Source organism: Stylophora pistillata, chromosome 10, assembly GCF_964205215.1.
Source record: "Stylophora pistillata chromosome 10, jaStyPist1.2, whole genome shotgun sequence".
Lineage (NCBI taxonomy): Eukaryota > Metazoa > Cnidaria > Anthozoa > Scleractinia > Pocilloporidae > Stylophora > Stylophora pistillata.
This window is the reverse complement of record NC_142528.1, coordinates 4,073,283-4,092,598: the sequence shown is the minus strand read 5'-3', so window position 1 is coordinate 4,092,598 and position 19,316 is coordinate 4,073,283. Positions and strand designations below refer to the sequence as shown.

Here is a 19,316-nt window from a genome sequence, read left to right as displayed (position 1 = left end):
TCTTCTGCTTCTGATGGCACACCCCAGTGCAAGTGGGCTGCGTTCTCGCGTTCCAGCCAGCGAAAGTGATGCTGCAGGTCGGCAAGAGACTTTCGCCGATCAAACACCACTTTTGGACGAGGAAGCTGTTTTATCGAAACATCAGATGATGGAGGAGCAGGCACTCGAGATAGAGTTGGAACACATTGAAGTCGATAAGAAGAAGAAGGAGAAAGAACGGCTGTGCTTTCGTGATGGGAAGCGGCTAATCGACTACGTGATCGTTTACGAGACGCCTTCGAACGAAGATGAATTAGAAGAGAAGGAAAAGGAAGAACTGCGCGAAAAAGCAGAGAAAAGGGATAGATTCCAGCGAAATTTAGTGGAAGCTGGGCTCGAAATCGAGTACGAAGAGGAGGTCACTACGAAGGTAAGAAAACAAATAATCTCCATGTTCATTTATCGTTGTAAGTTTCGATGCAAATTCAATCGGGTGTGTTCTATGAAACAAGGCAAAAAAACAGTTCTATTTTCATCGCATTTGACAAATGTGGAGCCGAAATTAAAGTGAAAGAACACTCAAATGTTTTTTTTTTTTTTTTGAGAAATCAAGCTTTGTTGTAGTGTATCTGTATTTACGAAATTATATACTACACTCTGAATTAAAACAAATGCAGTTCTCCATATGATATTGATTAGCGTGTGATGACGAAATTTGAATATTCTTAAGCGCTCACAACCTAAAGAAACAACTTCGCGCTTTAAATAATTGTTAAATTCGAGTTGTTTATTGATCTGCGCCTCATTTTGGGTAGAAAGTATGCAGAGCATGAAAAATTCCAGTCATGGAACTCGTAAGATTATTTATTTATATAATCTTTGTGGCTAGTGTTCTTTTGTTTTAACTAGACAATGTCTGGTGTTAGTTTCTCGTTGAACAGACGACGATATTTGTTTCTTGCGTCTTTAAAACAACTCTTTTCGGTTGATCCTTAAAAGGTGTATCTTCTTAATTTTCGAGAATGTTCGTACAATGACCCAAATATCTTGGGGATATCGACAACTTCGCACCCGCGTGAACAGCCCACGAGGTGAAAGTATTTACATATGTATACCTCAACTTTACATGGTCACGTAATCTTCACACACACATTTGTCACGTTTTGTTGGAAGGATAAATCCTTTCGGTGGTCAACACGTACTCTCCGCAAACTTTTATTACGTGTGACAGAAAAATTAAACGATATTTGCAAACAGAAAGTGACATAAGATCGTCTGATTTAGTTCTGTAGCTCGCGAATTGAAACCCAATATATTTTAGCACAAATATACCTGGATATTGACTTCTAAAGGACTTAAAATATGAAATGCCCCGGCCGCGGTACAAAAAGCAATTTTTAAGTTTTACCGTTACACGAGCTGGAAATTTAGTAGAACGCCCATTAGGGCAGTTACATGTATTTTGCAAACTTGTAATTCTGTGCAGTTTCGATCTGAATTGAGAGATTTTTCGAACATATTATAAGCCTGAAACACCACGAAACAAACGCACACTAAAATGTTGGATCATAGTTGCGATGGAGAAGGCTGAAAACACGGGATCCATTTGTGAATATAAGAATAGTTACTTCTAGACTTTTAACGATAAAAAATTACGATAAAACATTCCGTAAAAGCATATTAACAATTTGTTGACGACGTTTCGACGTCTGGCTAACGTCAGTATCAAGTCAAAGAGTGAAAGATAACAAATGTTTAAATACTAAAAAGACAATGGTAGTGCAATGTTCTTTTAAACAAAGACTGGTTTTGCACGAATGGAATCAGTCTGCGTGTTTAGACTAGGATTGTGCTGCTTGATGAAAAGCATCTCGTAGACAAGACAGTCCAATTTTCCTTGGCACATTTTTAGAATGCGGAATTGGCTTTCTTTGAAGAGGCTTGTGTCTCCATGGGCTGACGAAAAGTGTTTACCGATCGCAGAGATTTTATCTTCAGCAATACGTGTCGAGCTGTAAAGCTGACATAATCTGAATCACACAGATCGCATGTAAAAGAGTAAACAACGCATTGTTTACTTACGATTGCAGGCTTGATTTCTCTGGGCTAGAGGTCTTGTTCCAATTTTCTGGTGTCAAACACAGGTTGTAGTGTAGTGCCAATCTTGTGACTGCGTGAGGTCACGCATTTGCCCTTTAACTGCGTTAGCTCATGTTTGATCTTTAAAGGGCAAACTCACTCGCACATCGCTGCTGTCTTCCTTTTTGTTCTCTCTCGTGCAAAGTGAAAAGCTCTGAATGGTTTTGGTAATCAGGCAGAATTGATCAATGCCGAGGGATAATCAAGTCGAGTAAAGATGGAACATAGATCTTGTGCATTCTTGATTGAAGGCTTCAGTCATTGAGGATAAAGCCTATGCACGATGGATCACTGTTTTGAGCAAGCAATCTTTATAGCGCTTGTCTGTGTGGCTTTGAAAATGCAGCAACAAGCCAGTGTTTGTTGGCTCTCGATATACTTGTGTGTCGATCTTTGTTTGGTTTTTGATTATTTCAGTGCCGATAAAGGAGACAGGCTGGGGTGGAGGCTATTAAGAGTAGTGAGAAAATCATCTGCAACATCGGTGCTGGGCATTCTGGCCAAGGTATCGTCAAAATATCTCTTGTACAATGTGGGCATCACGCCATCGTAGGTAAGCTTGTCCTCAAGGTGACAGAGAAAGACATAGGCCATTAGAGGGCCGAGGGGTGAACCCCTAGCCACACCGTCGATTTGTTCATACAGGTGGTCACTAAATTGGAAAAGCTGGTTGGTAGGGGCGATCTTGAGTTTTTTGAGTTGATCCTTTTTGAAGGTTAGGATCATAAGTTTGGTTAAACCAATCAACGGCAAACTCTTTTCCGACTTAGATGTTGATGGTCTCATTTAAAGGAACGTTAGTAAAGAGGGCTGTGACATCACAAGAGACCAATATGTCGTCTTCGCAGATATGCGAGTTGCGGATTTCTTCAGAGAAGCGAATGGTGTCGGTAATCGCAAACTCATTCACGGAGAGTGGTTTCAGTTTTCCTCCAACCATTTAGCCAAGTTGTAGTTAAACGTTCTGGTTGCCGATTTCGTATAACTACAACTTGGCTATAAATACTTATCTTTCACTCGTTGACGTAATAATGACATTAGCCAAACGTCGAAACGTCGTCGACAAATTTTTAATATGCTTTTACGAAATGTTTTGTCGCAACATTTTTATCGTGAAATGTTTTAAAAATTAAAACCGCTAATTTGTTGACTCTGTTGATAAAAAACATAAACTTGGACGAAAGTGCGACTAACCAACCCTTCCACACTGAGTGGGTATTTGTCAGTTCTGTTTTTGACACATTTGATTTCGCATTATCCCCTCGGGGTGGTAGGTTTCCTCAGCGCGCAGAATTCAAGTTCTGAATTAGTTCTTCTTGTTCGCCGGTTGCCCTTTTGGGGTGGGTGGAGTTGTGGCGAGGGGGGAGGGGGGGAGGTGTGAATCTTCATGCTTTAGTACCAACGAGATATGACCGAAAAACATCTTGGCTTATTATGCCTTAATCGTAGTGGGGATATTTATCAAATTTCTTAGTCGGTCATGATCGCTTAGTAGTTGAGGTACTTACTATCAGACTTCAATTTTTAGGACGACAAAACCAAGACTCACTTTTGGAAAGTTCATGCACCATGGGAAGTGTTAGTCAAGACAGCTGAAGATATGATGATGAAAATGCCCATAAAGGTAAATGTTGTTATCATTAATCTGTGATTCACATTTCTCGATTTTTCTATTGTTTGTTCGTACTGATATTATTTTTTATTCGACCCTCTCTATTACGGTTTGTTAGAAGGTTTGTAGGTATTTATCTTTCCGACCTAATTTCGTTCTGTCGTTTTAGGAAAGTGACATTACAATTAAGGGCTGGTACGAGAAACACATTAGAGAAGACATCCGAGATATGATTGATCGTACTAATCCCTTCGAGATCCACGACGGCACCATCACCGAGTCAAAGAATTACTTTATGGGTTACTTCAAGAGCGATCGCTTAGAAATTTATGTCGGCCATAACAACAAGGACACTTTCTTTAGCCGAACGGACAGGAGTCGTATGGTGGAGAACATCTGTAGTCATCTTAAGTTTGGCGAACAGAAGTATGATGTTGGAATTAAAAAAATGATTCATGAAGAAAACTTCACTGCATCGTACCCTCTCCATCCTGGTCCCGAAGAATGTCCGGAGGGGGAATCCCCCACGAACGACAGACAGCGCTTGCGACGTGACTGGGCACGGTTCGGACGTTGGTTCAAGTTCCAGCCGTATGACTCCATCAAGGATTATTTCGGCACCGAAATTGGCCTTTACTTTTCCTGGCTGGGGTTTTACACCGTCATGCTCATCCCTGCTGCTCTTTTTGGGCTCATCGTTTTCTTGTACGGTATCATAAACGCGAAGGACTTTCAACCCGTTAAAGATATTTGCAACAAGTCCAATGAAAAAAGCTTCTACATGTGTTCCCTGTGCGACAATCAGTGCCCCTACTGGTCTCTTACTTCAAGCTGTTACTACTATATCGCAGCCCATGCATTCGATAATGACAGCACGGTTGTCTTCGCCATTTTCATGTCTGTGTGGGCGACAGTGTTCCTGGAGTTTTGGAAGCGGCGTCAAGCTGTTCTTGCCTACCGCTGGCACATGATGCATTTTGAAGATATCGAGGAACAGTTCCGTCCAGAATTTGTGGCCACTGCTCCCACGTGGCGGGAAGATCCTGTCACCGGTAAGGTGGTACCTTATATCCCAAAGATGACGAAATACCAAAGGTTTGCCGGAATTGGAAGCGCAATCTCGTTCATGATTTTCCTGGTAATAGCGGCGGTCATTGGAGTGGTAGCTTACAGGGCCGCGGTGTTTGCAACCTTTGTGGGCAGCAAAGATACTGATGTACGGAAAAACGCCAAGATTCTTACAAGTGTAACAGCAGCCTTACTGAATTTGGTGAGTCTTAACGAACTTCAATTAAACTCTCTCTCTCCCCCACCCTCTACTCTCTCTCTCTCTCTCTCTCTCTCTCTCTCTCTCTCTCTCTCTCTCTCTCTCCTCTCCTCTCCTCTCCTCTCCTCTCCTCTCCTCTCCTCTCCTCTCCTCTCCACTCCTCTCCTCTCCACTCCACTCCACTCCACTCCACTCCACTCCACTCCACTCCACTCCACTCCACTCCACTCCACTCCACTCCACTCCACTCCACTCCACTCCACTCCACTCCACTCCACTCCCCCCCCCCCTTATAATACTGGCTTGTGATGTAGTTATTTCTGGGAGATTTGCCCCTCATTTGAAGTACTGGGTGAAATACAGAAAAAAAATACTCAATCACGCACATTTAGTTGTTTTTCGGCCAGTTGAGCGATTCTTTCGTCAAGTAAGAAGGGAAATCGTCTGACTTACAGGCAACCTTTAGTTGTCTCGAACATCCGTCATGACTTCCCAATACAGAACCGTAGTCTGATATGAAAAATTTTGTGAATGATAAGTCACAGGAGTCGACATTCTCTTGTTCAAGTCAGGATTAATATTTGTTCTACCGATTTAGGTTTTCATTAATTTGTTGAAATTCTTCTACGAGAGACTGGCGATATGGCTCACCAATTGGGAGAACCCGCGAACAGCGACTGACTATAAAGACAGCTTCACCTACAAGATGTTCCTGTTTCAGTTCGTGAACAATTATTCCTCGATCTTCCACATTGCTTTCTTCAAGTTGAACCTTGTGGTCGGCACCCCGGGCAACTATCGGCGACTGGGAAACGGACGCCTGGATGGGTGCGGTGCTGCAGGCTGCCTCCTTGACTTGTGCATACAGCTGGTGGTCATCATGGTCGGACAACAGATCATTGGAAACATTACGGAAACTGCCATCCCGTGAGTATACCATGGAAGGAGTTATCGAACCCCTGTGCAAGTAAAGGGATGGGTTGGGACATTGGTGTACTTGACACGAAAGGAAGAAATACCTAAATCACAATTAACTCTGAGAGACCAACCTTTGATGTAGCTTTAATTTTAACTTTTGTTTAGTGGCTTGATGAAGTGGTGGAAATTGCGCCAAGCAAGGAAAGAAACAGCGGACATCCCTCAGTGGGAGGAAGATTACAAACTGAGCCCGTTACCAGAACACAGCTTGTTTTGGGAATACCTGGAAGTTGGTAATGCTCTCTTCTCTTTATTGGAACAGTGGGAGATAAGGTTGATTATTCTCAACTCATGACTAACTTGTTCAAATTTCGGGGCCTACGGTTAATAAACCAAGTCGTTTTATAATTTTTATACTGCGGGTTTGTTTGTAAAGAGTGTGCTCAATGGCCATCTATTTACTTCGAGCATCATCCATTTTTTTTTTTTTTTAGCAGAAAGTGTTTAGTGGAGCTTTTATTTGGCTGCTTAAACCACTAGAGAAAGGCCTTTATTACCTATTTTGTTCTGAAAGAAAGGTTGCAAGTAAGGAAGGCAATGTATTAGAAAGATACGGTATTAGGAATATCACCCAAGCAGTGCTGATTTCTTTTTTTTTTTTTTGCATCAAATTGTACGAAATAGTTTCGTTAGAGCAAGTTATTACATTTCGCTGTTTTTCCACTGGCTTTTCTTTCCTATTTAGTTTTACAGTTCGGATTCGTGACAATGTTTGTGGCTGCCTTTCCTCTGGCACCTCTGTTCGCTTTGCTTAACAGTGCCGTAGAAGTGCGCGTGGACGCTGTTAACTATGTCTGTCAATTCCGCCGACCCATCGCCACACGCGCTCAAGATATCGGAGCCTGGTACCCAATTATGGAAGGTTTAGCAAATGTGTCGGTGTTGGTGAATGCGTTCGTCATAGCGTTTACGTCAGACTTCATACCGAGGCTCGTGTACAAGTACTCCTACAGTAATGACGGAACTTTGGCGGGTTTCGTGGAAAATCGTTTGGCGTATTTCAATATATCGGACTACGATACGTACAAGTTGACAGGAAAGCCAGGAGATCAATACGCATACCAAGTGCTGAATTATACCAGTGACTTCTGCAGGTAAGTTAACATGCGGCTTTACAATGAGCGATGATGGTTTCGAGTGTATTAGAGCGTTTTTACAAGAAAAGGCCAATCAGAAGAAAGAAAAATAACATTAAGAACCAATTAGAATTCCAAGTAAAAACAAGCAAAATGCTTATAGCGTTTTCCCGCGCTTTAAAAAGCGCGGGAAAAATGAAACGCGGGTGACGAAGTCGTGCTTGGTTTTAGTTTTGCATCTGATTGGTTCAAAAAGTGGCGCGAGTTTTCTGGATCAATCTCAGAGAAAAGCAAAGCAATATCTTTGATTAACTTCGAAACTTAATTGAAAATTACTTGATGGGTTTGATTTTAATTTGGGAGATGAATGCGTAGAGGTGAATGTGCGGAGCTGAATCAGCAGCGGAAAGCTTTTCCGAAAAGACCGGCCTCGATTAGGTACTAGGAGGAACATTTTTCAGAAAATCCTTTGTCATTTTGATGAAAAAAAGACTCCTGATGACGTTGAAATGCTTTTTTCAGCAAAGTAAAAATTGTTCTCTTCAACTTTTCCCCTTTGATAATGCAGGTATCCAGGTTATCACGAACGTGAATATCCTTATGCCTACACTAAACAATACTGGCATGTGATTGCCGCGAAGCTGGCCTTCGTCTTTGTGTTCCAATACATCGTTTATTCCATCAGAAAGTTTTTGGCCTGGTTAGTACCTGATCAGCCCAAGTTGCTGGCGTTAAAAATCAAACGGGAAGAATTCCTGGCTAAGGAAGCCCTTCGAGAAAAAGAAACCGAAGAGGTTGATGTAAGCACCGAAGCAATTGCGTAATGAGGTTAGTAAGTGAGTTTTTTTGAAGCAATGCGACGAACAAAGCTATTTTGTGGGAAATTTGTATCTGCAGATGAAACCGTGGTTAATGCCACCGAGCGCTGCTGTTATTGGCAATGTTGGTTATACTGTGCAATGTGCCATCAAATACAAGATTTCGTATGGAACATAGACGAATGCCCATTCAAATGGCAGTCACCAAACATTTCTTTCTCGAGGTGATTAATTCCCGTTTTTGCTGGGTCTAACTTCATAAGGTTAATTTGCACCTTACAGTACGATTCAACAGATAAGCGAAGATAAACTTCCAGTTTAGGACCATACGAATTAAATTCTGAATTTCTATACTGTGCCGGTGCCTGATCGTGGTACGTAACTTGGGCACAATAACAAATTTTTTTCTTTCTATATTTGCAGCAACTGAGCTACGGGTACCTTTAACTGGAATCTTCATTCAACAAAAGTGGAAAAAACTAACTCGAGAGAAATTATCCAAGATTAGTTGTTTACAGACTTGTCTTTGTTTATTTCCAATGAGAATGTCACGTTATCCTGCATAGGTACATAATTTTCGCTTTCATGTTAAAGCAAAAAATAATATAAACTACAGGTTTGATGTGAGGAGGGATACTTTACTTAACAATTGGTTCATGCTTTAGCGTGCACTATCGAGTTATGGAGCACGCGGGAAGTTTCGAGAGCACGAAAGAAGCGTAAGAGTTGCCCGAGGCGATAGCCGAGGGCAAGTCTAGCTTCTTGAGTGCTCTCCAAACTTCCCACGTGCTTCATAACTCGATAGTGCACAGCTGAAAGCATGAACCAATTGTTTTAGAACATAGCCGGTAGAATTGCGCATCAAATGCGACGCGAAAAACGGACAACAATATCAGTTGAAGCGAATCGTGACGGCGCTGATGCCGAGTCTCCTTTTCCTTTGTTTTTCTCTTTTTCTGCCTCATTTAAGAACTCTAGCCCATGGGAAAAGGTCGAAACATTGTCTTCGTTTTCGGACTAGCGGGCCGAGTTTCTGTTTGTATCCATTATTGTCGCGAAATGTATTATTTTTCCCCGCACTAGCAATGGTCGCTCGCGCGAAAAAAAAATTCTGGCGAAGTCGGATTTGCTGACGCTATCAGCGTGCACTATCGGGATTTTGAGCACGCTTATGTATAATGAATTTGATTGCGCGACTCTGCTAGCTATGTTCTAATTTACATTAGTCATTTTCTCAACAAGCTTAACATATATACAAGGCTGAGGGGAAGGCCAAGAAACAGGAAAGGGTTCCCTTACAAAAGGCCACCCAAAAAAGAAAAACACCACACATACCTATATATATTTGTAATAATAATATAATAATAATAATAACAATAATAACAATAATAATAATAATAATAACAATAACAATAATAATAATAATAAGTTAGGTTAATTCAGTGTCTAGCTGGGATTTTATATAAATTGAAAGGTAGCTTGGATGTGATCAAAGCAGACATATCCAACAATAATTAATATGTTAATTAAGCTCTCTCTCCGTGGTGACAGAAATTTAAAACTTTGGAAAACTCGCCTTCTTAACTATAATGAGCATATTCGATTTGGAGCACGCCTAAAATTGGATAAGTTTTACACAAGCATATATGGCGTGGGGACAAGCATATAACCCAACCTTAAGACGAAATGGTAGTGGTGGACGTAGAAGAGTTGTAGTGTTTGTTGCTGTTGCTGATTTTGTTGTCAAATCAAAACTGTAATTAACTGCAAATACACCCCACTGGCTGAAAGTTTGTTTGGTGACCAATTTGAAGGCTAGTTTAGGGATCAGTCTGGTTAGCAACGATAGACGATAGTAGTAGTAATGTTTGTTTTTGTTGCTGCTGTTGTTGTCAAATTAAACTGCAATTAACTGCAACAACACCTGACTGGCTTAAACTTTGTTTGATGGCCAATTTATTGACTAGAAAGCTCGGGACGATCGTCAGACTCTTTTGTTGATTAACTCCTTGAGTCCTAAGAATGACTAGCATCTAATTTCTCCTTACAATATCAGCCCAGAATCATGCATTAAAGTCACGAGAATAAAGGAAATGATCCCCAAGTAAAGAAGCTATTAAGAGTTGAACACCGAGGGCCGGTTATTTACACGAGCTCAAACCCAAACCACGGTTTTATGCAATCATAAGCTTGTGGACTCCAAAAAAAAAAAACAATTTAAGTTGATATTACTACGATCAAGGATGTTAACAGACACCTGCTTTGTAAATTGTTACTACATTCCATCTCCACAAATTGCATTTTCTCTCCAGAGTGAGTTCATCTATAGTAATCCCGACTTTCTTACTTTCTTTTTTTGGATGCGTGCGATCTCGCCCAGAATTACAACTACTGTAAAAGTGAGAAATATTGAACCAGCCCAAGTAGAGAACCCCAGGTAGGCTCCGCTGGTAATATGTTTCAAAGTTTTATCACAGACAGGATAGGACATATTTCCAATTCCCGTCAGAAAAGATTGAAATCGCGCTAAATTCCGAACCCCGAATAGTACACGTAACGTTTCTGGTGTTCGAATTGCTATCTCATATATTCAACGCTCGCTCAAATAATGTTTGCTAAATATCTCCGCAGCGCTTAGCTGAAAAGTCCAAACCCGATATTGTAAATATGCAAGAAACGAAAAAAAATATACATAAATAATTCAAGAAGCGAGTGTTTTTACAAATGGATTATATAATGGCATGATGTTTTGACATTCATGCATCGCTTCCATCGTTGCGCGCTACAATTTTTTTTTAACTATGTTTTCTTTAGTTTTAATTTTCTCTTTTATTTTTCTTACTTTTCCACCGGAGAATGACAATGTTCATTCAACAGAAACAAAACACTGGAGTTTTAACTACACGCGCGTGTGCATTATATTTGCAAGGCAAATACATGTAAGTTGTATTTTATGCAAATATATTTCGCACCAGGTCACACCCAATGTAAAGTTCAGCGAACTCGTCGCTTCTCTCTACACTACTATAGCGTTAAGTCACGAAACGTACTCTCATGGCGAAACCTGTTTCCTTCACGAAAACCACCGAAGATGGTGACATTCTTCTTGATATGGTAGAGCCATCTTTCCACTCCAAAAGCACAGAGACGAAGGGACTTTACCTGAAAGACGCAGGATCGAGTAAGAAAATCGACTATGTCCTTGTGTACGAAAGCTGCGAGGAGAAAGAAAATAAAGATGAAGAGGCCAAGGAGGAGGCCATGAAACACGAAGAGATGAGGAAGGCGTACGAAAACAGTCTTTCAGACGCCGGTTTAATCGTAGAACGGTCAGAGTGTATATCATCTCAGGTTAGTGCTGATTTATCAGATCCACTGCGTACATTGTGTAGTTAAAACAGTGAAGTCGGTCTGAGTGCCTCTCGATCACGTTTGTACTTTTGAACTCTTTGGAAATAAATTCTTCGAAAGAGTCCTTTTCTTTATTTAGCATGTTTGCAGTGGTATCTCTTTTGTCGTACGGTAAAATTAAGGAAAGCGTTGATTGAACTAGATTTCTGAGGTTAATTCAGAATTCTATCGGATCACTCGGTGTCACTCTTCACACCTAAGTGAGTTTAATCGAATAGAAAAAACTTGTTTAATCATAGAATTAGTCCTTTAAAATGCAATTCTTGAAAACCCATACATGTTAGCTCTGCGTGGTAACACGCCTAGCAATATATCAACTTCAAACTTGTAGTCAAACAATCTCTTCGTAGAGACTTCGCGAATATTCTGCAAGAAGACAAATATTCAGGTATATTGATTGCTTAATCGAGTGTGTACATTTTAAATAATGGTTAGAATTCCTTGGAGCTTTGACAGGATATTTCTCTTTAAATTTGTGGAGGGCTGTGCATTGTCGAAAATGTTCTGCCTTCAGCGCTGCGCTGAAGAAACTAAGTTCAGTGCAGATTGGAATATTTTATCGTCAAATGCTGTTTACATAGGAAGAAAAATATAAAATCATTTTACTTTCCAATGCATCTAGCTTGATCTGTTATCCAAGAGACTGAGCGATGAAAGCGTTTGGCAAATCATCGCGACCGATGGACGCAAAATCGCGGGGTGTTTTCGATTCGTCGACTTTATTTTGCTGGGGGTTTATTTTCTGTTTGTCCTTGATAATAGCAAACCCTTCAGGGAATACACTTACTTGGCTAAATTAGCATTCACCGCAGGACGTATTAAGGAAATGTAAATGAAGAATATTTTATCTTCCCAGATTCAATTGCCATTAATACTGATACTGACAGTTAAAAAGACAGTAGCTATTCTTTTTCCCTCACGTAACGATTACTTAATATTTGAAAACTTAACTATCTTCCAAATTTGAAAAACACTCTTAAAATAAGCTACCAGTCATATAGTTTAAGTCATGAAGTTAAGTTTTGGTCACTAGAGAAACGTTTTCTTCGACTTAAATCCATCTTACTTTTTAATTCAAACATATTTGGAGCAGTTTCTCCAAAGGGGATGGATGCTCATTTAGGAATTTGCAGCATTCAGCAAATGGAAACTTTTGGTGAAAAAACGCCTAAACAAAATTTCAAAACAAAAACATGGCTCTATTATTATGAATTCTTTCTTCTCCGAACTATTAATGTATTATCATGTACCAGAACATCAGTTGCTACAGCAGAAAATGCAAAAACGATTCACTGCCACACAGATGCTCTATTTAGCTTTCCCAGTCGGTTAAGTTGTAAGCACAGTGATGAAATGGAAGGGTAGGTCAGTGTGCTGCATGCCGTTAACTGGTCCTTCGGGACTTGGAGACCGCCTGTTCAATAGAGCAGCACCTTTTTTAAGATTTTATCAAGATGTTATGTTCCTGATTCATGATAAAAGTAGCTATGGCAAATGTTGGTATATTGAAACAAATCTGAAGTTAAAAACTCACTTGTTAGGCGTAATGCGTATTCTGTTTAGGCCGTAACAAAGCAGTAGAGAACATTAAATTCTGCGGGAGAAACGTCATCGATGCAGATCGATCTCAAGAAGTGACATGTTTAAAACAAACTGTCCTTGAAGTTTGCAAAATCCCTAGAAAGTTCAGAACTAAACTTTTCACGCGCGAACGATAACAGCTTCGCTCATCACAATGAGTTCAATGATGCGAAATGTTTTTAAAGAGACAAAAATACCCGTGCCTGATTACTTATACAAAATCTTACTATTCGGTGAAACCAATGAGCCGAGAAACAGAAGTTTATCACACCCACCTATTCTCCAACTCACTGACGCCATTCTGAGGAGCTTACGGAGATGCAAGGAACCCGGCAAAATGAGCAATAGAATTAGCGGTTACACCAGATTAAGCCAAGATGAGGAAGATGAAAACGAAAATACACAGCTAGAATTAAGGGAGCAATCAAATGAAAGAGTTCCGAAAGGAGTATATTTCAGTGACGATGCAGAGCCACCAAGGCACATCGACTACGTGTTGGTTTATGAAACAAACCAAAAGGACAATGATAATTCAAATGACAGTAAGCAACAGCAACGGAAAGCTTACGAAGACTGCTTGAGGAAAGAAGGGTTAAACATAGAATACGATGAAATCGTTTCTCCGCAGGTGGGGCTACTCTCGCCGACTGTCGCGCTTTGTAATTCAGCATGTATCACTAATTCTCTTTCTTGTTTGGTTGGAACACGTACGATAATGAATGGAAAGTTTGCTGCTTTTCAAATCTAAATTTTGCTTGAAATCACCATGAGAAACAACTAAACTGTACACTTTATCGTAGTGATCAATACTGTCAAGCTTCATACAATAATATCATTGATTTAATGCTAATTATTTTGTCATCTTTCCCATAAACACTTCAGAGCAAAGTTCAGTTTTTTCCAAACTCGATCATGCGTAAGAAAAGAAGCCAATAATGGCATAAAGTGTACTTCAAAAAAAAAAAAATCTCTAGCTTCTTGCTAAAAGTTTCCTTCCACCTTCTTACCTCCAACTTCATTGGAGGGGTAAGTGATATGGGGAACTGAGCAGTTAATTACGTAACAGTATACACTTATCACTCTCAATTATTGCCGTATTACGATAAATCTCGCCATGTGATCTCTATTCAGTTCATATACTGAATCTTTTTAAGCGTTCAAAGAAACTGTGATGCGTTCATGTGTCTCTATCAAAATCGTCCAAAAAGTTAAGAGATGTGTTAGCCAATAAAATGAGCTATTTAACCTGCTTTTATTTAAAACACTTGAGCTTAAGTTGATTCGAGGCAGGCAAAAATCTTTCATCGACAAACTTGTTTAAAAGGGCGATTTATTGAAAAAGAAAATCGTAAATTATGGGGTAGTTCAGTAAAATATGACATAGAAAAAAGCTTTGTGACGTTTCTGAACGTAACATCTTTGATCGAAACTTTTCTAATGAAATCTTTTGCATGGTTTTTCCACCAGGATCCGGAAGTCAAGCGACACTTTGTCCTCCTTCATGCTCCATGGCCCGTGTTGGCTAAAAAGGCTGAGGCGATGCGTCTCAAAGTTCCGTTTCAAGAGAACGATATTGTGTTTAAGTCCTGGATGGAGAAAAGCATCGGAAGCGAAAGAATGCAGTCACTTCGTCGGAGAAATCCCTTGATTGTGCAAGATCCTACTTTAGAAGACAAGGGCAGCTACTTCATGGCTAACTTCAAAGAAACCGAGGTTACTAAGTTTATCAATCACCACAACAAAGCGGAGTTTTTTGACAACATTGACCGCATATACATTGTGCAACAAATTTGCTTCAATGCTCGCTTTGCAGAAGGTCGACATGGTGTTGGGCTCAGAAGAATGATCTATGAGGGTGCATATCTGGCAGGATACCCACTTCATGATGGTCCTGTTAATCTAGAACCTGAGGAGGAGCCTTCCAATAACCGACAGCGATTGCATCGAGATTGGGCCAGATTTGGGAGGTTTTATAAATTTCAGCCGTATGGAGCAATCAAGGATTACTTTGGTAGCGAAATCGCCCTGTACTTTGCTTGGCTTGGATTTTACACGGCCATGTTAGTACCGCTGGCCATCATTGGTCTTATTGTGTTTCTGTATGGAATTGGCGACGCGGCCTCTCACATTCCAGTCAAAGATGTCTGCGATAAGAAAAACAAAGATGTATGGTACATGTGTCCACTGTGCGACAGGCAGTGTAGCTACTGGGATCTAGCCTCGTCAACCTGTCTCTATGCCTACGTCACTCATTTCTTTGACAATGATTGGACAGTTGGCTTGGCTCTCATTGCGTCTGTGTGGGCGACTCTATTCCTTGAGTTCTGGAAGCGTCGCCAAGCTAGTCTTGCTCAAGAGTGGCACACAGATGACTTTGAAGAAGAAGAGGAACCTCTTCGTCCTGAGTACTCTGCAACCGTGACAACCCTGAGGAAAAATGAAGCCACAGGAAAGATGGAGCCGTACGTACCCAAGTTAACCCTATACAAGCGGTATGGCGGGGTTTTTAGCATCATCATTTTCATGATTTTCCTCGTCATCGCTGCTGTAATTGGTGTAGTCGTTTATCGTGCTGCAGTTTTTGCTTCCTTAAGTGGAAACAAAGACAAACAAATCCAAACACGTGCCAGGATTATTACCTCAGCAACTGCTGCTCTCCTTAATCTTCTCGCAATCAACCTCCTGAAGTTTGCTTACAGCAAATTGGCCGTCTTCCTGACTGACTGGGAGAACCCACCCACGCGCACCGACTACGAAGACAGCTTTACTTGGAAAATGTACTTGTTTCAATTTGTGAACACATATGCCTCCATTTTTTACATTGCCTTTTTCAAGTCAGGGTTGGTAGTCGGAACCCCTGGAAGGTACAAGCGCATAGGTGGTCGTTTTCGATTGGATGGGTGCAGCGAGCAAGGATGCTTCTTGGAGCTTTGTGTCCAGCTTCTCATCATCATGGTTGGACAGCAGATCATTGGAAACGTCACTGAAGTTGTAATACCGTAAGTTAAAAAATAGGTCGCTTTAAAACACCCCATAAGAAAGTAACCTCTTTCTCCAAACGAACTAAGAGTAAGATACCGCATCTAAGACTGTTCTTGTAGAGCTAGAAGTATATCTTAAAACAATCTTTAAAAATATGTAAATTTGCGTAACTTTTGGTTTAAATGTGGAAAACGTTTCTGCAGACTGCCAGTTAGTAAGCATGTATAAGTAAATTGTTATATATTTTGCATACTCCACCCAGAGCTCATGTTTTCTTGATTCTACAACAATTTCTTTGACTCGGTTCTAGGTACTAAGAAATTGAAAAGCAACTTACTTGCCCTGCTTCTTAGCAGCTTTCAATAGCAGTTCACATTCATATGTTATCGCCAATTTCCTCACAGATACGTCTTGTATTGGTTAAAGAGGCGCAAAGAAACTAAGAAAGATCAAACACAGTATGAGCATGACTATGATCTCAGTCCACAAGGTGACCACTACATGTTTTGGGAGTATCTCGAAGTTGGTAAGCTGTATCAATTTTTTTTATTTAGTAACAATTTACACTAAAAGCCTCATCCGCCATCCTAAAGATACCGCCATTTGGATTGTTTTCGACGGACCTTTCGTCATTCAAGACTTTTTGAAAACCTCTTAAGGATAAAACTTAGGAGATGTGTTTTAATTATTTATCAGTCCAAGTTATGTAATCAATCCTAGATCAACAATGGCTTAAAGTGAGGAAGAGATGAGCTGTCTTTTGAGATGTTTTTCTTTTTTTTCTTATAGCGAACACAGAGAAAATGTCCCTATGTCTTGGGCACGTAACTTTCGACCTAAATCATGTCTAACATATGCATTTTATTCGACTTGCAGTTTTGCAATATGGATTTGTAACCATGTTCGTGGCTGCATTCCCTCTGGGTCCTCTGTTTGCCCTTATTACTGCCATAGTTGAAATCCGTGTAGATGCCATCAACTTTGTATCGCAGTTCAGGAGGCCAGACGCTGCACGTGCTGAAGATATTGGAGCCTGGTTCCGAATCCTTGAGGGTGTGACTAAAATTTCAGTCCTTGTGAATGCATTTGTGCTGGCCTTTACCTCAGAGTACATCCCAAAGCTTCTTTACAGAATGAAATATGCTCCGGATCGCGACTCGCCAGGAGGAGCCACCTTGACTGGATACATCGACAACTCTTTGGCGTCTATTAATCTCACATACCTGTTCGAGCAAGAACCTGGAACAGAGCCAGAAAACGTTTATGAAAATCTCAATTACACCAAGGGATATTGCAGGTAAAGACATCCTTTCAAGTTTCCTTTGCTCGTCTCTCTCCCTTTTGTTTTTCTTCAATTGATGTTGTTTTTGTAAATGATATCGAGCAGTTCTCTTTTTTTCTAATAAACTGCAAATGTATTCTTTCATCATTTCATGCAAACTTGCTTGATACGTGGTGTTCTTGTGGTTACCGCTAGAGAACTGGGTTTTAGCCTCGGCTGGATCATTGGTTAGGTTTTCTAGTTCTTCCAGGTATTACAACACACTGCCTATCAACGACTAAAATGATCCTTATTTCTAACTCTCAGATATAATGGATATTTTGCATCGACCGCACCTTACAAACAAAACAAGCAATACTGGCACGTGATAGCTGCGCGCCTCGCATTCGTGTTTGTGTTCCAGTTCTCTGTGTACCTCATCACCGGTTTCATCGCCTATATGGTACCTGATGTTCCAAAGGATCTGGATTTGAAGGCAAAACGAGAAAAGCATTTGACGAAGTTGGCGTTTAAAAAGAAGTATGATATCGATGAGAGCAATGGAGACCATCACGTGCTTGGTGATAATGAGATGCTGTAATGAGGTTAATACTTTATCATAATTTCAGAACAGCTGTGGAAATAAAACACACGACTGACCATCACGAGCCATAAGTATGAAAATGAATTTTCAGATCGAAACATCATTCTTTCAGCTAAATAAACAATACATGAAAAATTTATTTTCGTGTACTTGGCATGGCTCATTTTTCGTGCGATTTTCTCGCACTGCCCCCATTTCAAAGGCCCATCTTTCAGTTTTGTCTTTTGTTAAGGGCTTCAAATTTTCTACGTGGATAAAACTTTTCATGTAATAAATCATCACTTGCGTGTAATATGTTCTGACCATTTAGTAATATCTTGTACTATACAATTTTAGAAAAAAAAGGTAGAAATATTTTTTACATATTAGGCAATTTTCGCAGTTTTGACTCGTCTAAATTTTGAGTCGTAAGAAATGTTTGTTTTATGTTCTGTTACATTCAGAGCAAGTACTATCTCAAGCTAATTCGATATTTTCATATCTTACAAATGTATTTTGGCTCATCATTACTTTGAACGATGGTTTAGTTTAGAAACAGGTACTGATAACCTTAATCTAGACGAGAGTTTGTATATTTCGCTTGGTGCTCTAGCGTTCAAGGTTAAGAACAAAAAGCATCATTTATTGTAAAATGTTCCTTTTTTTCTCTGAAAAGGACCCAGCGTGCGATTGCGATAAACTAAAAGTGGAATCTTTAATTCAGCACTTGCAAAGTTGCAAGTGATCATTTTCAATTAAGAAAAAAAATAAACAAATCCCTAAGGTTCATGATAATTTTCTTGATAATTGCTTTATTTTTCTCTCTTAAAAGTTGACAGAAACCCTTGTTACAATATACTTCCATAAGCATCCACTGGTTCTAACCAGTAATAAAAAACCTTTAAAAAAAGGGAATCTGGAATATTAATGCAAACATTTCAAATCGCTCCATCAAAAACAATCGTTGCATAGTTATTCAAATTAAGGATTAGAAAGCATTACAGGTTGTCCTCATCCATTAGACCCTTTCCTGACAGTTACAAAAAGTGTTGTTCACCAGCAGGGCGGAAAAAAAAAATAGATTGATATCTTAAGGGAAGAATTCTTTCTTGTTTTTGTCAGTTTTGTCATCCAGTTCGACTCCGTTTACATTAACCTAAAATGGGTCCATGGGAAAGCTTGCATCACACAAAGCTTCAGAGCAAAAGAAACAGCAGTGAGCTTCTGAGAGGAAATTCAGTTCCTTGAAATAAGGAGCCTCAGCTAAAACAATAGACACTGCTACATGTTAATGTAATATAGCAGTTATGTACTATGTGCTGTAAAACGTCATGTCAAACGTGGATATTGCTGGACACCAGCAGATAACGATTGCGACGATTTCTGTTCAAAGGAATTATTTTCCAATTACGTTTTGCACTAAAATAATACTGCCAACGCCCTCCCTATTGCAACATAACCAGGGCTTCCAGATCCTCGTTTTTTTTCAGTTTTGCTGGTGGATTATGCGTCAGCTTGTTTGTTTCGTCACCCCCTGGATCGCTCGCTTCATCCTTAGCTACAGGTGTTTGTGCGTCAAATTAAAGAAACAACACATTACAATATAAAAGCACCACTTGTTTCCTTGAA

General features: G+C 40.0%; 2 protein-coding genes across 3 annotated transcripts; both read left to right on the top strand.

The window, feature by feature from the left end:
• The first annotated feature begins 13 nt into the window (after positions 1–13).
• LOC111324797 (anoctamin-4) lies at positions 14–9,790 on the top strand. Its single transcript, XM_022928438.2, has 8 exons — positions 14–409; positions 3,647–3,742; positions 3,900–5,000; positions 5,596–5,924; positions 6,081–6,208; positions 6,661–7,069; positions 7,620–7,879; positions 8,293–9,790. Exons 1-7 carry the CDS (start codon positions 14–16, stop codon positions 7,873–7,875), a joined length of 2,715 nt encoding a protein of 904 aa, XP_022784173.1. The 3' UTR covers positions 7,876–7,879; positions 8,293–9,790.
• Positions 9,791–10,704: 914 nt separating this feature from the next.
• LOC111324770 (anoctamin-4) lies at positions 10,705–18,482 on the top strand. 2 transcript variants are annotated; one of them, XM_022928404.2, is made up of 5 exons: positions 10,705–11,220; positions 14,329–15,860; positions 16,248–16,369; positions 16,720–17,140; positions 17,432–18,482. In XM_022928404.2, exons 1-5 carry the CDS (start codon positions 10,924–10,926, stop codon positions 17,703–17,705), a joined length of 2,646 nt encoding a protein of 881 aa, XP_022784139.2. In that variant the 5' UTR covers positions 10,705–10,923; the 3' UTR covers positions 17,706–18,482. The 2 variants fall into 2 exon arrangements, with proteins under 2 accessions (XP_022784139.2, XP_022784138.2); XM_022928403.2 differs by lacking the exon at positions 10,705–11,220 and adding an exon at positions 13,124–13,489.
• Positions 18,483–19,316: the final 834 nt, after the last annotated feature.

Coding starts and splice junctions, on each gene's coding strand:
- LOC111324797 (XM_022928438.2), top strand. CDS start 14: ATGGCACACCCCAGTGCAAGTGGGCTGCGTTCTCGCGTTCCAGCCAGC. Junction 5,925..6,080: donor ATTACGGAAACTGCCATCCC/GTGAGTATACCA, acceptor ACTTTTGTTTAG/TGGCTTGATGAAGTGGTGGA. Junction 7,070..7,619: donor TATACCAGTGACTTCTGCAG/GTAAGTTAACAT, acceptor TTGATAATGCAG/GTATCCAGGTTATCACGAAC.
- LOC111324770 (XM_022928404.2), top strand. CDS start 10,924: ATGGCGAAACCTGTTTCCTTCACGAAAACCACCGAAGATGGTGACATT. Junction 15,861..16,247: donor GTCACTGAAGTTGTAATACC/GTAAGTTAAAAA, acceptor ATTTCCTCACAG/ATACGTCTTGTATTGGTTAA. Junction 16,370..16,719: donor TTGGGAGTATCTCGAAGTTG/GTAAGCTGTATC, acceptor TTCGACTTGCAG/TTTTGCAATATGGATTTGTA.